At 41.3% G+C, this 12,545-nt stretch overlaps 1 protein-coding gene across 2 annotated transcripts in view; it reads left to right on the top strand.

Annotated features, from left to right (window-relative positions):
- LOC102795513 (anoctamin-9-like) overlaps positions 1 to 11,115 on the top strand; it is a 25,839-nt gene extending 14,724 nt beyond the window's left edge. The window contains exons 8-24 of one of the 2 annotated variants that reach the window (XM_087845283.1): positions 649 to 783; positions 925 to 1,018; positions 1,281 to 1,341; positions 1,420 to 1,502; positions 1,843 to 1,947; positions 2,935 to 3,099; positions 4,537 to 4,573; positions 5,007 to 5,118; positions 6,645 to 6,699; positions 6,767 to 6,864; positions 6,964 to 7,160; positions 7,864 to 8,016; positions 8,344 to 8,491; positions 8,570 to 8,683; positions 8,823 to 8,916; positions 8,998 to 9,110; positions 10,080 to 11,115. In XM_087845283.1, coding sequence (XP_087701409.1) covers positions 649 to 783; positions 925 to 1,018; positions 1,281 to 1,341; positions 1,420 to 1,502; positions 1,843 to 1,947; positions 2,935 to 3,099; positions 4,537 to 4,573; positions 5,007 to 5,118; positions 6,645 to 6,699; positions 6,767 to 6,864; positions 6,964 to 7,160; positions 7,864 to 8,016; positions 8,344 to 8,491; positions 8,570 to 8,683; positions 8,823 to 8,916; positions 8,998 to 9,110; positions 10,080 to 10,113 — 1,798 coding nt within the window. In that variant the 3' untranslated portion in view covers positions 10,114 to 11,115. Of the gene's footprint in view, positions 1 to 648; positions 784 to 924; positions 1,019 to 1,280; positions 1,342 to 1,419; positions 1,503 to 1,842; positions 1,948 to 2,934; positions 3,100 to 4,536; positions 4,574 to 5,006; positions 5,119 to 6,644; positions 6,700 to 6,766; positions 6,865 to 6,963; positions 7,161 to 7,863; positions 8,017 to 8,343; positions 8,684 to 8,822; positions 8,917 to 8,997; positions 9,111 to 10,079 lie in introns of both variants that reach the window. The other variant, XM_087845275.1, reaches the window with a different exon arrangement.
- The last annotated feature ends 1,430 nt before the right edge of the window (positions 11,116 to 12,545 follow it).

Genomic DNA, 12,545 nt, shown 5'->3' with positions numbered 1-12,545 from the left:
AAAATTACATTCAAATTGTATTTGTCACACAGTACAACATGTAGTGAACATGTAGTGAACGTGTAGTGAGAGGCTCGTGTCCGAGCTGCAGATGTGGCCGCGCCATTCCAGGTTAGCTTTAGCACAGGGCACTAGCCAGGACCCTCACTGGGTACAGGGTGGGAACTCACAACTCTCACTCCAAAGGAGTGCAGTCTTACCACTACACTATCCAGTTGCACTGAATGTGCACTCTAGTGTGAGACAGCCCAGTTGGTTCTTGTAGTGAGCCGTGTGCATGGTGGCTGCTTGCTCCTGTACTGACCTTGCCTGGGTTTTCTTGTTCTCCCTCTGTAAAGGTAATGGCGGCGTGGTCGTCTCTTTTAGTTTAATTAGTAATAGAAACATTAATTTAAAATAAACCCTTTGAACATGGAGATTTGTTTCTTTTACCAGTTTTACTGCTTTGTCTCCTTTTTTCACACTTGTTACTGTTGCACACCTGCTCGACCTTTTAGCAGAACGTAACAACTTCTGTGACGGCTTTATAAAGCAATGACAGATTTTACGTTGGATAAGTTGGAAAGGGAAACTTACGACCTGCTTCATTATTTTAAAGGGTAAATGGTTACATAGTGTACCAACATGTTTGTTTGTTCCTCCGTGCAGGTCGTACTTCGGGGAGAAGGTGGCTCTGTACTACCTCTGGCTGGCCTGGTACACTAAACTGCTGGTGCCAGCTGCTGTTCTGGGTGTTATAGTGTTTCTCTATGGCCTCGCCTTCTTCAACACCAACCCTCTAATGTAATAACATCATGTGCTTCATTGTTTCTATACAAAACGATGAATCTGACAATCTTGGAGATAAAAATGTAAAATACAAGACCGAGCCACACCAGTGTTATAACGTCTAATATTGCATCATGTATAACTGTGTGTCCCCAGTAAGGAAGTGTGTGAGTCCAACATCACTATGTGTCCTCGCTGTGAAAAGAGGTGTGAGACATGGCAACTGTCAGACAGCTGCACCTACGCTAAGGTGACCTTCATCCTGTTAGTCTTGTTTTTGTTTGTTGTCTCAGGCGTTTGCATAAACAGCTCAAATAACGTAACATTCAAAAATACAGCTACCAGCTGTGCGTCACCTCCCTACAGTGTTTCTTCTGTTTGGCTGCTAAAACCCTTTAAAGTCCCCCCCCCCCCCCCCCCAATGATGCAGAGCTAAGTGAAGAGCTAACCGTCCTGCTCTTGACGTGATTGTTATTATTTTGCTCTCCATCACACGTGTTGTGTCTGCACAGGTCACACACTTGTTTGACAATGAAGGCACTGTGGCTTTTGCCATGTTCATGGCAATCTGGGGTGAGTGTTTGATCGTCTGTGACGTGTAATTAAACTGGATCTGATTCTTTTGTACTGAATTAAAATGTGTCATTTTAGCCACTCTGTTCTTGGAGCTGTGGAAGAGACACCGAGCGAAACATGTTTCTAAATGGAAGGTCTACGACTGGTGTGAGGAGGAGGTGAGACCTTCAGCCCAACTGACCAACATCTGCTGTGTCTGCTTACAATAACATGTTATATGGTGTCGTTTGGGGTCTGCTCTCATATAATGAGACTTAGCTTAACCATGAACGTTCATGAACACACAGTTCAAGACTTTCACGTCTGCATAAAGAACTCAGCTGATAATCATCACCAGTCTGCAGAGATCAGACATTTAATTTGTCACAAAGTTATTTCTGTCATCTTTGACCTTTAGTGCTCTTGTTAAAACCCTTATATTTTATAACCCTTATATTAACACAAATTTCTACTTTATATGTTTAATGTGTGAATATCGGTGTGTGTGCATCTCATCAGGAGGAACTGATCATGGAGCTAGTGAATGATCCAAACTGCAAAGCTAAACAGTTCAGACACTCCTATCTACGGAGTACCCTGGTCCTCATCCTGGTCACACTCATGGTAAGAGACCCGGACCATGACTCACACATCTAAACCTCTAAATATTAGGGGTGGGGGAAAAAATGGATACTGTGTAGCATGGTGATATTTTGTTTCTAATAATGTATGGATACAGGGACAGCAGAAATCGATACTTTGTTACAAAAAGGTTTTTGTGCTCTGACTTCAGAGCATGTTGATCCTTTTTCTGAGCAAGAATCCTGACATTCCTTCACTGTCCAAATGTGTTTAACTTGTTTTTGGCAGCAATAAACATGACAGTTTACTTATTTTAATTTAAGACATGTTTTATTTTAATTAAGTTTAAAACTTTTTTATTTAATGTAAAATTATATTTTGTTTTAATTGACTTTCAAATTCTTCAGTTGCTGAAGGGGCTGCATAGTTTTCATAAACTGCATAGTTCAGAATAGCTATAATTGTACCAGATGGTTGATTCAGTTAAGTTGGACTAGACTGTAATACAAACCGTTCAGTTTGTCAACAATCAAACTGAAATGAGAGAAAGACTGAGTGTGAGACTTTGATATTAGAGAAAATGAATATTGATAAAGTTTACCTTTATGTACAGAATCTGAATATCGCAAAATATTTTTAAAAATTGCAATAATATCGTATCGTGCATTAAGTATTGTGATAATATCATATCGTGGGATGTATGGTGATTCCCACCTCTACTAAATATGTAATGTGATATGTAAAACTGAACACGTGCTGTGGATGGAGTTTGGGATGGCCTGTGTGCAGCGTTCCTTGGTGTGATTTTCTCAGAAACTCGAGGACACATCGCTGACTAAAACCAGCTCACAACCACTTTAAAGTCCTGAAACAAGAACTGTAAGACTGTGTAACCATCAGGTGCAGAATCTGGATTGATCTTGAAGAACATGAACCTGATTTATGGAAAATAAAAATGTTTTAAAATGAAACCCAATGAAATTGTGGCCCATTGAATAAAAGTGACCTGTCGATGTGATTGTTTTGCAGTTGATGCTGATTATCGGCCTCGCTCATGCTCTGGTGGTGTTTCGAGTTGTTGCTGCCCCCCTGATGTCTGAGAGTGAATGGGAGTTTTTGAAAGACAACGCCAACCTTGTGTCTGTTTTTCTTGGAGCTGTGCTGCACTACATCACCATTCAGATCATGACCCGCGTACGTATACCTGGATCTTCATCACTCAGTGTTGGCAGAATGAACAGGAAGAGCACGTTCCATTTAACCAGCTTAAATACTATCCAGGGTACCAGGGAGCCTTTGATTGGTCATTGCTGCACAGAGCAACATGTTACGTTTAAAGGCCAACCTGCACATCCTGCTTAAACAGAGCCAAAAACATGCTCTGCAGTTTGAACAAGTTTCTTCTGTAAATCTTGCCGTGGCTGCAGCCAGTGGAGCTGGGGAGCACACAGTGCTCTCACTTTGTTGTCTACTATAGCAGCTCTCTAGTCTGTGGCTCAGGAGTCCTCGTTTCCAAATGGCCTTTGGCGAGACACTGACACTGTCAGAGTGTGATATTTAGAAAGCACTTAAAAGCATAGGAAATGCATCGTATATATTTGTACGTACATTTTCACTCAGTCGGCCTCAGCCTCTGTCCGTCTCATGTCTACTCTGACAGACGGCATCTTTTGCCCTGTAATGAGTCTGGGGACCAGCTGATGGTGAACCTCTAGAGAACGACAGCCTCTCTGTTTTAAAGCATGCAAAGAAAACCAAAGGATGGTGTATTTGAAACTAGTTTGGCCAAACTTGCTATCAAAACTGCTCCACATTGTCTGGCAACAGACATGCAGGAGATTTGCTCCTTAGTGTCTGTGCAGGTTTGGAAAGAAAGTCGCTTCTTTAAGTTTCGTTCTCTCCCTCCTTATTTTTAACTTCACCATTACCCATGAAGTTGCATTTCAGTTGGAATCTCCCGACTATTACGTAGGCGTTTGGCCAACGAGGTCTTATGGTCTCTGCTGTCTGACACTTCATCCTTGACTTTGGTTGTCCTGCAGTCTCAGCAGCCAGTAAACTGAGTGAAATAATTTTGTTGTGCTGGAGCGTCTCACAGCTATCGGAGCATTCAACCTGCCCACTGATCTAACAGGTCGTGATCAAAACACCTGATGTAGTTTGTCCACCAATGCTTTCGTTGTCTGGACCAAAAACCTCCCCCTCTGGGTCAAGCTGATTCAGTTCAAGGGTCATCACTAGTCACGAGAGCTCTGGGTCTGTTTGTCACTGTATAATCATACATATTACTTTTAGAGTTTATTTCAGCATTTCGACCAAACCAACATAATCCTGGTTGAGCATGCCAGTGCCAGCCTTTATAAGCTCGATCCATATTCAGTCGAGGAGATCAGATACAAGAGTCCAAAAAGACTTCAGGGGGATTAAAGTAAAAGCAGACTAATTTAAAACAGGTATGTTTTTTTGCCTTTTATAGAACTCAGCTGATAATGCTCTTTAGACAAAAACCTTTACATATAAAGTCTTAAACTGAAAGACACAGTTTGACTGGAGTCTCCTGAAAAGCTGCTGCTGGATGGGTTCAACCAACGCGATGCCTCTAATTAACTTTGTCTTTAACTCCACCTGTAGGTCAACAGTTGGGTCTCCCTGAAGCTGTGTGATATCGGTGAGAAATTTATTTCACTGCAAACAATAACGATATTAATATATTCACAGTTGAGCCAGACTCTTTTGACCAATCAGAAAAGGGGGAAACAGATCATGTGATTCTGCTCCTGACGGCCTTCTGGCATGAGAGGGAAAGCAGAACGTGTCAGTAAATGTTTACTGACAGGAAAGGGAAAGCTTGTGGGTGCTCTTACAGAGTGCTGATCAAAGTGGGGACTGATCGTTGGGCTGGCTGATGGGGGGGGGGGGGGGGGGGGGGGGGGGGGGGAGGAGGTGTGATCAGCTGAAGCTCCTCAGCACCGTCTGTGGCAATAATAAGCAGGCCATTATATTTGAGCTCATTCATGTGTAAACAAACTAATTCTGACAAGTTTTCCTGAGAAAACGAAATATAAAACATTTTGTTTGTCTGTGCGTGTTTTTGTGTTCAGAGAAGCTGAACTCACTCGCTGCTACAGAGAGGAGCTTCACCGTCAAGATGTTCACCTTCCAGTTCTTCACCCTCTTCTCCTCGCTCTTTTATGTGGCCTTTTTTCTGGGCAGGTACTCTGTCTTATTATTATTATTATTATTATTATTATTATTATTATTATTATTATTATTATTATTTTTATTTATTTATTTATTTATTTTAAACATTAAGATGACAAAGTAGAGCTTAAATGATTGGCTGACCAATGATCTTGGGTTTTGACAGCAAACCAAGTTAGAGTTTTACTTTTTATTATTCATGTTTTAGTGTTTAATATATTTATTATTTTCCACAATGAAATACAAAAATACAAAGCATCAAATAAAAGTAAAAGAGGGGAAAAATAAAAACCCACCCTAACAAACAACAGCCCTGTTCGCTGTCAAGTAATCAAAAGTTTAAAAGGAAAAACTTACAATCAGTGCAAAACAACACCAGCCGAGGTATACAGAATAAGAAGAAAGAACAAATAAGCAAACAAATATAATTATAAATAAATAAATAAATAAATAAAGGTCATTCCTGAACCTGTGTAGATGGTTGGTCAAAAAATATCAAGAAGTGTTTCCAGACTTTGTTAAATTTATTTACAGAGCCTCTCAAAACGAACCTAATTTTCTCTCATTTAAGATGAAATAATACATCCTTAACCCAATGTGAAACTGTGGGCGGGGCTGCGTCCTTCCACTTCAAAAGTATTAGACGTCTTGCCAATAGTGTAGAGAAGACAATTCTTTGACCAAACATGCATGACAAAGCCTCACAGACATCCGTCCAGAACTTTTGTATTTTGGGACAAGACCAAAACATGGATCAAGCTCACGTCTGCCAATTTACATCTTTCGCACATTGGGTCAATCTGGGGATACATCTTTGCCAGTTTTGATTTGCTAAGATGAACCCTGTGCACTGTTTTAAACTGCAGAAGGCAGTATACACATGGAGGACGAGTGAATATTACGTAAAACGTTGCCCCAGTCTGCTTCAGTAATACAGATTCCAAGATCCTCTTCCCAGGATCGCTTAATTGCAGACATAGAAGAAGAACCCAGGCGCAAAATCAGAACAAGTATTGATGATACGGCCTTTTTCTTAACCGGGTTAAAACACATAATGTCATCCATTACATCATTAGGGGGTTTATTTGGGAACCCTGGGATAGAGCCTGAAAGAAAGTGATGTATTTGTACCTAAAAAGTGAGAAGGGGGTAAGTTGTATTTATTAGTCAGCTGTTCAAATGATTATTCATGTTTTAGTCATTGTTATGTAAAGAAATATCCAACCTGTCATTGTTCAGACTCCTCAAATGCATTTGTAAAATATGTAAAATATATAAAATATATAAAAAATGAACATGTTGGAAACTCGAAAGCTAAAATAAAATTCTCTAATGCAAACGGTCAGCTAAAAAATGGTCAGCGGATCTTTTATTGTAAGATCTTCCTCACAGAGTGACTCACTATAGTGTGGAGCACGTTACTGTACCCTTACCATACTGTCATCACTCTGATAAGATACTGAGAGCGTTATAACCGCAGCAGACACATGTTCAGATGTTCACCAGCTGATCGCTTCTGTGACGTTGTTTCGTCACAGGATAAACGGTCATCCAGGAAACTACGTGCGTCTCGCTGGGTTTCGACTGGAAGAGGTATGGAGATGATCAAACATCATGTATATTGTTTAGTGCTGACACTCATCACTGCCGTGTGTTCTAGTGCCATCCCAGCGGCTGTCTGACAGACCTCTTCATCCAGATGGCTGTAATCATGCTGCTCAAACAGACTCTCAACAACATCGTTGAGTTCACCGTACCGTAAGTGTTGTCAGTACAGCTCTCCTCTGAGGAAATCAGCTGCAGGACCTCATGGAAAATGGTGTTATCAATGTGTTTCTTCATGTGTTTGGTTTCCAGCTGGTGCAAAAGACTTGTGAGTGAAAAAGCTGCAAAGAAGCTGGAGAGGAAATGCGGTTACTGCTACAGGAAGGCTTGTCGAGAGGAAAATGGATGTATTGAACCATGTGACATTTGCAAACATCGTGAGTGGCTGCGTAACTACCACCTGGCCAGCACTGATGCCTTCAGCCTGTTCAACGAATTTTTGGAAATGGGTAGGTGCTCTTAGCCTCCTGACCACATCTTCAGAAAACTGAACTGATTACAGGGTCGGGTGTTTCTCACACAAATGGCACCGAGGGAGAAGTGCCTGACATGTTTGTGCAAAGGTTGAATGTTGCAGGACAGTCATGAGCAGTTTAAAGACAAACTGAGTCAGTGGCAGCTTTCGCTCCAGTGGACATCACTGGGCACCAGCATGTCCTTCATGATCGCCAGCGTTCTGGCACCAGGGACGTTTTTCAGACCTCTACCTTAACCTCCTGAGACCCGAACTCTTCCACGGCATTTTTAATTTCTCTGTGATATTTGGGCTGATTGGGGCCCAATGAATGTAAAAACAAAGAATTACCAGATTTTTTTTTAACCTTATTTTTGTTTTTATGAAAAATCAGAGCCACATATGAGGATATTCATTTAAAATTTTGATAGAACAGTAGCAGTATAATGTCCTCATAAGTGGATATCAGGCACTTGTAGACCAAAATTGAGTATTTTGGTCTAAATAACCCAAAAAGTGATGTCCACATATGTGGACGCAGGTCCGAGGAGGTTAAATCATAAAGTGCCCTGAGTTGACTGTTGAACTGGTGAAAACAATTTTTCTACACAAGGTTTTTATCTTTCATCCTGAAACAAATATGAATGCTTTCTGAAATGACTTCAAATCTATGACATTCTTCTCTCTGTGTTGTCCAGTGATCCAGTTTAGTTTCACCACCATATTCGTGGCAGCATTTCCCCTCGCACCCCTTCTAGCACTCATCAACAACATCTTTGAGATCCGTCTGGATGCTATCAAAATGGTCCGCCTGGAGCAACGGCTGGTACCCAAGAAGACGAATGACATCGGTGAGCTGTGCGGCATTTCGTATGGAGTTAGGTGCTTCAGGGTTTATACCATGAGACGGTACAGCACTACAGTGAAGTGCAGACGAACTGCATTAACCATTAGAGACTTACAGCCAGTTTTATATTATAAGTGCAGCTGTGCCTGAAACAAGCTCGTCTGGTTAGAATCCAATAAAGCCAGTTGGTCGTTTTCCAAATATAAACTGATCTATAATTCAAAGTTTCATGTTTTTTTATAGCAATGATATCAAAAGAGCTGGATTAAACTCACTGATGTCCATTATAAGTCATTAAATGTTATATAATGTGTGTTTAATATGTCTGCAGGTGTGTGGACCAAGCTGCTGGAGGCCATCGGCGTGCTGGCAGTGATCGCTAACGGTCTGGTTATTGGAATCACGTCGGACTTTATTCCTCGGCTTGTGTATCGTTACCATTATGGCCCGTGCGCTAAGGGAAAGCTCGACTACACCGAGTCAGTCAGACTTCTGGTACGTGTGAAGATGTGCGATGGTGTCTGTGTGGTCTCATGTGTTTCGTGCTCTTGTTGCAGCTGCATGGAGGGCTACATTAAGGACACGCTGTCAACAGCGTATATGAATAGTTCAAACTTCGATGCATTCATAAATCCCTGGGAAAGGCACAACTTCAGCGTCACAGAGTGCAGGTGAGAACTTTATTTATATGGCACATTTAAAACCAAAGTGCTTCACACGAGGTTAAACATAACAGATATTATGTTTTAACACAAGCTGGGTGTAAATATCCGAGTCACAGACGTGATTAACAGGACTGTTAATGTGCAGCTACAGAGACTACAGGAACGAGAACGACTACTCGCTGAAGTCTCAGTTCTGGATGGTCTTGGCTGTGCGCTTTGCCTTCATCATCCTCTTTGAGGTTTGTTCCTCACACGTGGCTCACACTGGGTTGTTTCTAACACTGAAATATCCACCTGCATATTCTCTTGTGTTTCTCCAGCATGTTTTAGTGATGTGTAAGTTTATAGCAGCCTGGTTCGTCCCAGATAATCCCACGCAAGTGAAAAATGAACGTCTGCAGGACAAACTGACTCGTCTGAAACACGAGCTACGGTAAGAGTAAAGTTTTACAACTGTCAGAAAGCCTCTTAAATATTTCCACATGTTACAGGGATATCCAAACACTTGAGATGAAGCCAGTTTCCTGCTAACTATATAACATGTTTCTTAAAAACACCTTTACTCTGGTGTAACTGGTTGAAGGGGAATGTCTGTGTACAACCTGAAAAAAGAGACAAATTTATTAAACCTGAGTAAAACACGCCACAATAAATATTTTAAATGTACACCATTTACATACGATGTAGGTTTGAGGTAGAATCACAGCTAAATGTGCAAAGTCAATTTTATTTATACACCAAATCACAACAAGAGTCACCTCCTTTATACTGTACAGTAGATCCTACAATAATGCATACAGAGAAAAACCCAACAATCATATGACCCCCTATGAGCAGCACTTTGGCGACAGTGGGAAGGAAAAACTCCCTTTTAACAGGAAGAAACCTCCGGCAGAACCAGGCTCAGGGAGGGGCGGGGCCATCTGCTGTGATTGGTTGGGGTGAGAGAAGGAAGACAGGATAAAGACATGCTGTGGAAGAGAGACAGAGGTTAATAACAGATATGATTCAACACAGAGAGGTCTGTTAACACATGGTGAGTGAAGAAGAAGCACCCAATGCATCATGGGAATCCCCGGCAGCCTACGTCTATTCCAGCATCACTAAGGGAGGATTCAGGGTCACCTGGTCCAGCCCTGACTATACGCTTTAGACTTGAAACTTTATTTTTTGCTAATCTTAAAAGTAGCGTAGTAGTAGTCAAGAGGAGAGAGCAAACATTTTGAACTGAGATGGAATCAGGAACTGGACGTGCTGGTTTGAGTCTTCCCTGACAACAGTCCGTGTGAATCCATAGAAGTGTCTTGTACTTTAGCTGTTCTGACATCTTTCAGCATGTGAGCAGGTTACTGTGGACTTTCTTCTTGTTCTATAAATCGTGTTTGTGTGCTTTGTTTTCCAGTGAAAAGAAACTGAGCAAATCAACAGATGTCTGACTTCCCCACTCTGACCTCTGACCTCAGGTCTGTGCCCACTGGCACATGTGGCCTTGGTGAAATATGAAATGGAAAGATGGATATGGCTGCTGCACTACAGCTGCAGCATTCTTAGATTCATGTATCAGGGTGTTAACACACTACACATGAGGTCTTCTGATGTTCTGATATTAAAATATATTTCTGCCCTTTAGAGTTATTGATACCCTGGTGTTGCAGGTCTTGGTTGGACAGTTTAACTGTTCGTCCAGCAAGAGTTCAAAGTTTGTCTTAATTAGCCTTTGAACGTTTCAGTCAGATAACTGGCTGTTCCTGCAAACAGGGCTAACTGTGTGTTCATGCATAGATAACAAGTGTCCCACTGCCAGCTTCTATACACACTAATCTGCATATCAGACACTGTGTGCGCTAACATCGAGATTAAACGTGTATATTTATTAAAGCATTACACAAATACTAGATACATTTTCCATTAAGCAGTCCTGAGAAAAGAACTCATTTTAAATGTTTTACAGCCTCTAGATAAGCTCATTGCCTGTGACTGTGTGATTGGCTTGCTGAATGCGTCATGTGATCCTTAAGTGTTTTATCAGGTTAAACTCTGAATCTGACGAATCCTACAAATGTGAGTGGTTAGAAACAGGAATTCATTTTGGTTCTTAAAATATGCTTTTTACTGGCAGCATTGCAATGTTTGAATGTTTTACTTTAAAATGTTTTAAAATGTAACTGTTCATAATTCCAGTGTCACAGTATAACATGTGTAGTTATTGAGCCAGAATCATCAGGGAGCTTAGCTTAAGCACCAGCGCTGTGTAAGTAAGCAGTTCTCTCCTTCAGCAGCAATAAACTATGAACACATGCACACTGGCTCATGGATGTTAATGCTTCAGGGTTCATACACATTCATGTTTTATTTTGGATGAGTCAGCAGCGTCTCTTCAAAGTTCCAAGTCCAGCATTTTATTATTGCTGCATTATTTTGAATATACACTTGTATCTGTATGGGATTATTTCAGATGATTGTTTTCTTAGTTGTGTAGAAACACATAAACATTATTTGTCTGCACGTCATTCATATCCTGAATGTTTGTTTCCAAACCTTCTGTGATGCTGTGCACAGGCAAAATGACAAAACTGTCACTGGCCAAATACTTACTGACCTGAGACTTTGTTCCACCTGTGGAGCAGGGTGACACACAACCAGTTTCAATGGAAGCTGACATGCAGTAGAACAAGGACGTAGTTGGAAGAAGCCATCATGACATCTTGTTGATTTCACAGGTTTTCTGTAGTCGCTGCATGATAGTTTACTCCAGCACATAACACTGGTGCTACCTGCTTACGACAAGTGAAAAAGCAAAGATTAGGTATAGGCACTCTGATCCTACAATACTCAGTCATAACATGCAAACATTTTATTGTCAGAGCTTTGAAGTGTAGGTTTCTCCATCTTTTAAGGGACATAATGAAACAAAAGTAACAATGTTGTTTTAAATGTAACTGGATACAAATCCTTGGCATTGTATGAAAATGCTTGAAGTCAGGAAGTTCCCTAAATGCTGGTTTTCATTTGTTTTTCTGCTGTTTGTTAATCTCAGCCCTCTGTTTTTGTGAAAATTCAGTTTTATTTGCACAGCGCCAAATCACAACAACAGTCGCCTCAAGGCGCTTTATATTGTACAGTAGATCGTACAATAATACATACAGAGAAAACCCAACAATCATATGACCCCCTATGAGCACTTCGACAGTGGGAAGGAAAAACTCCCTTTTAACAGGAAGAAACCTCCAGAACCAGGCTCAGGGAGGGGCGGGGCCATCTGCTGTGACTGGTTAGGGCAGGGGTCGGCAACCTGCGGCTCTTTAGTCCTTATACTGCGGCTCCGCGTGGTTTGGGAAAATAAATGAGTATTTATCTGAAGTGTATTTTATTTATGTTAGTTCTTTTTTAACTTGTAGTTCTACATTGGAAGATTATTGTGATTTTGAAATATAAAAATAAAATTATATTCTATTATTTTTTCACCGCTCAAAATCAGCATCACACTCGCGGAAGCTGATGTACGAAACGCCTGCATTTATCGAGACTTTCAGCCCCAGGTAGGCCAGTTATGGATCTTCTGATCCACATGATGTCAGCAGCTCCACCGTGAACTAAAAACAAACACGCTCACGCCTCACAGACGACAGCTTACAGTCCTGCGTAAAGTTGAAAGTGACTTCGTACAGCCTGATCTGCAGACGCTGTGCGCAGAGGTTCAGGAGCAGAAGTCTTATTGTAAACATATCACAGCAGACCCGACGATGTTTGCATGAACTCGCTTTTCAGCATCTTTATTGACCACTTTTCACACACGGTTGCTGTGCGCACACAGCCGGCTGTAGCTTTGCAGCTCACAGCCCGACACACACCAACACAACAGCAGACT

The sequence above is a fragment of the Neolamprologus brichardi genome, chromosome 1 (genome assembly GCF_056152115.1).
Source record: "Neolamprologus brichardi isolate AB-2024 chromosome 1, ASM5615211v1, whole genome shotgun sequence".
NCBI lineage: Eukaryota > Metazoa > Chordata > Actinopteri > Cichliformes > Cichlidae > Neolamprologus > Neolamprologus brichardi.
This window is presented reverse-complemented; position numbering and strand designations above follow the sequence as displayed.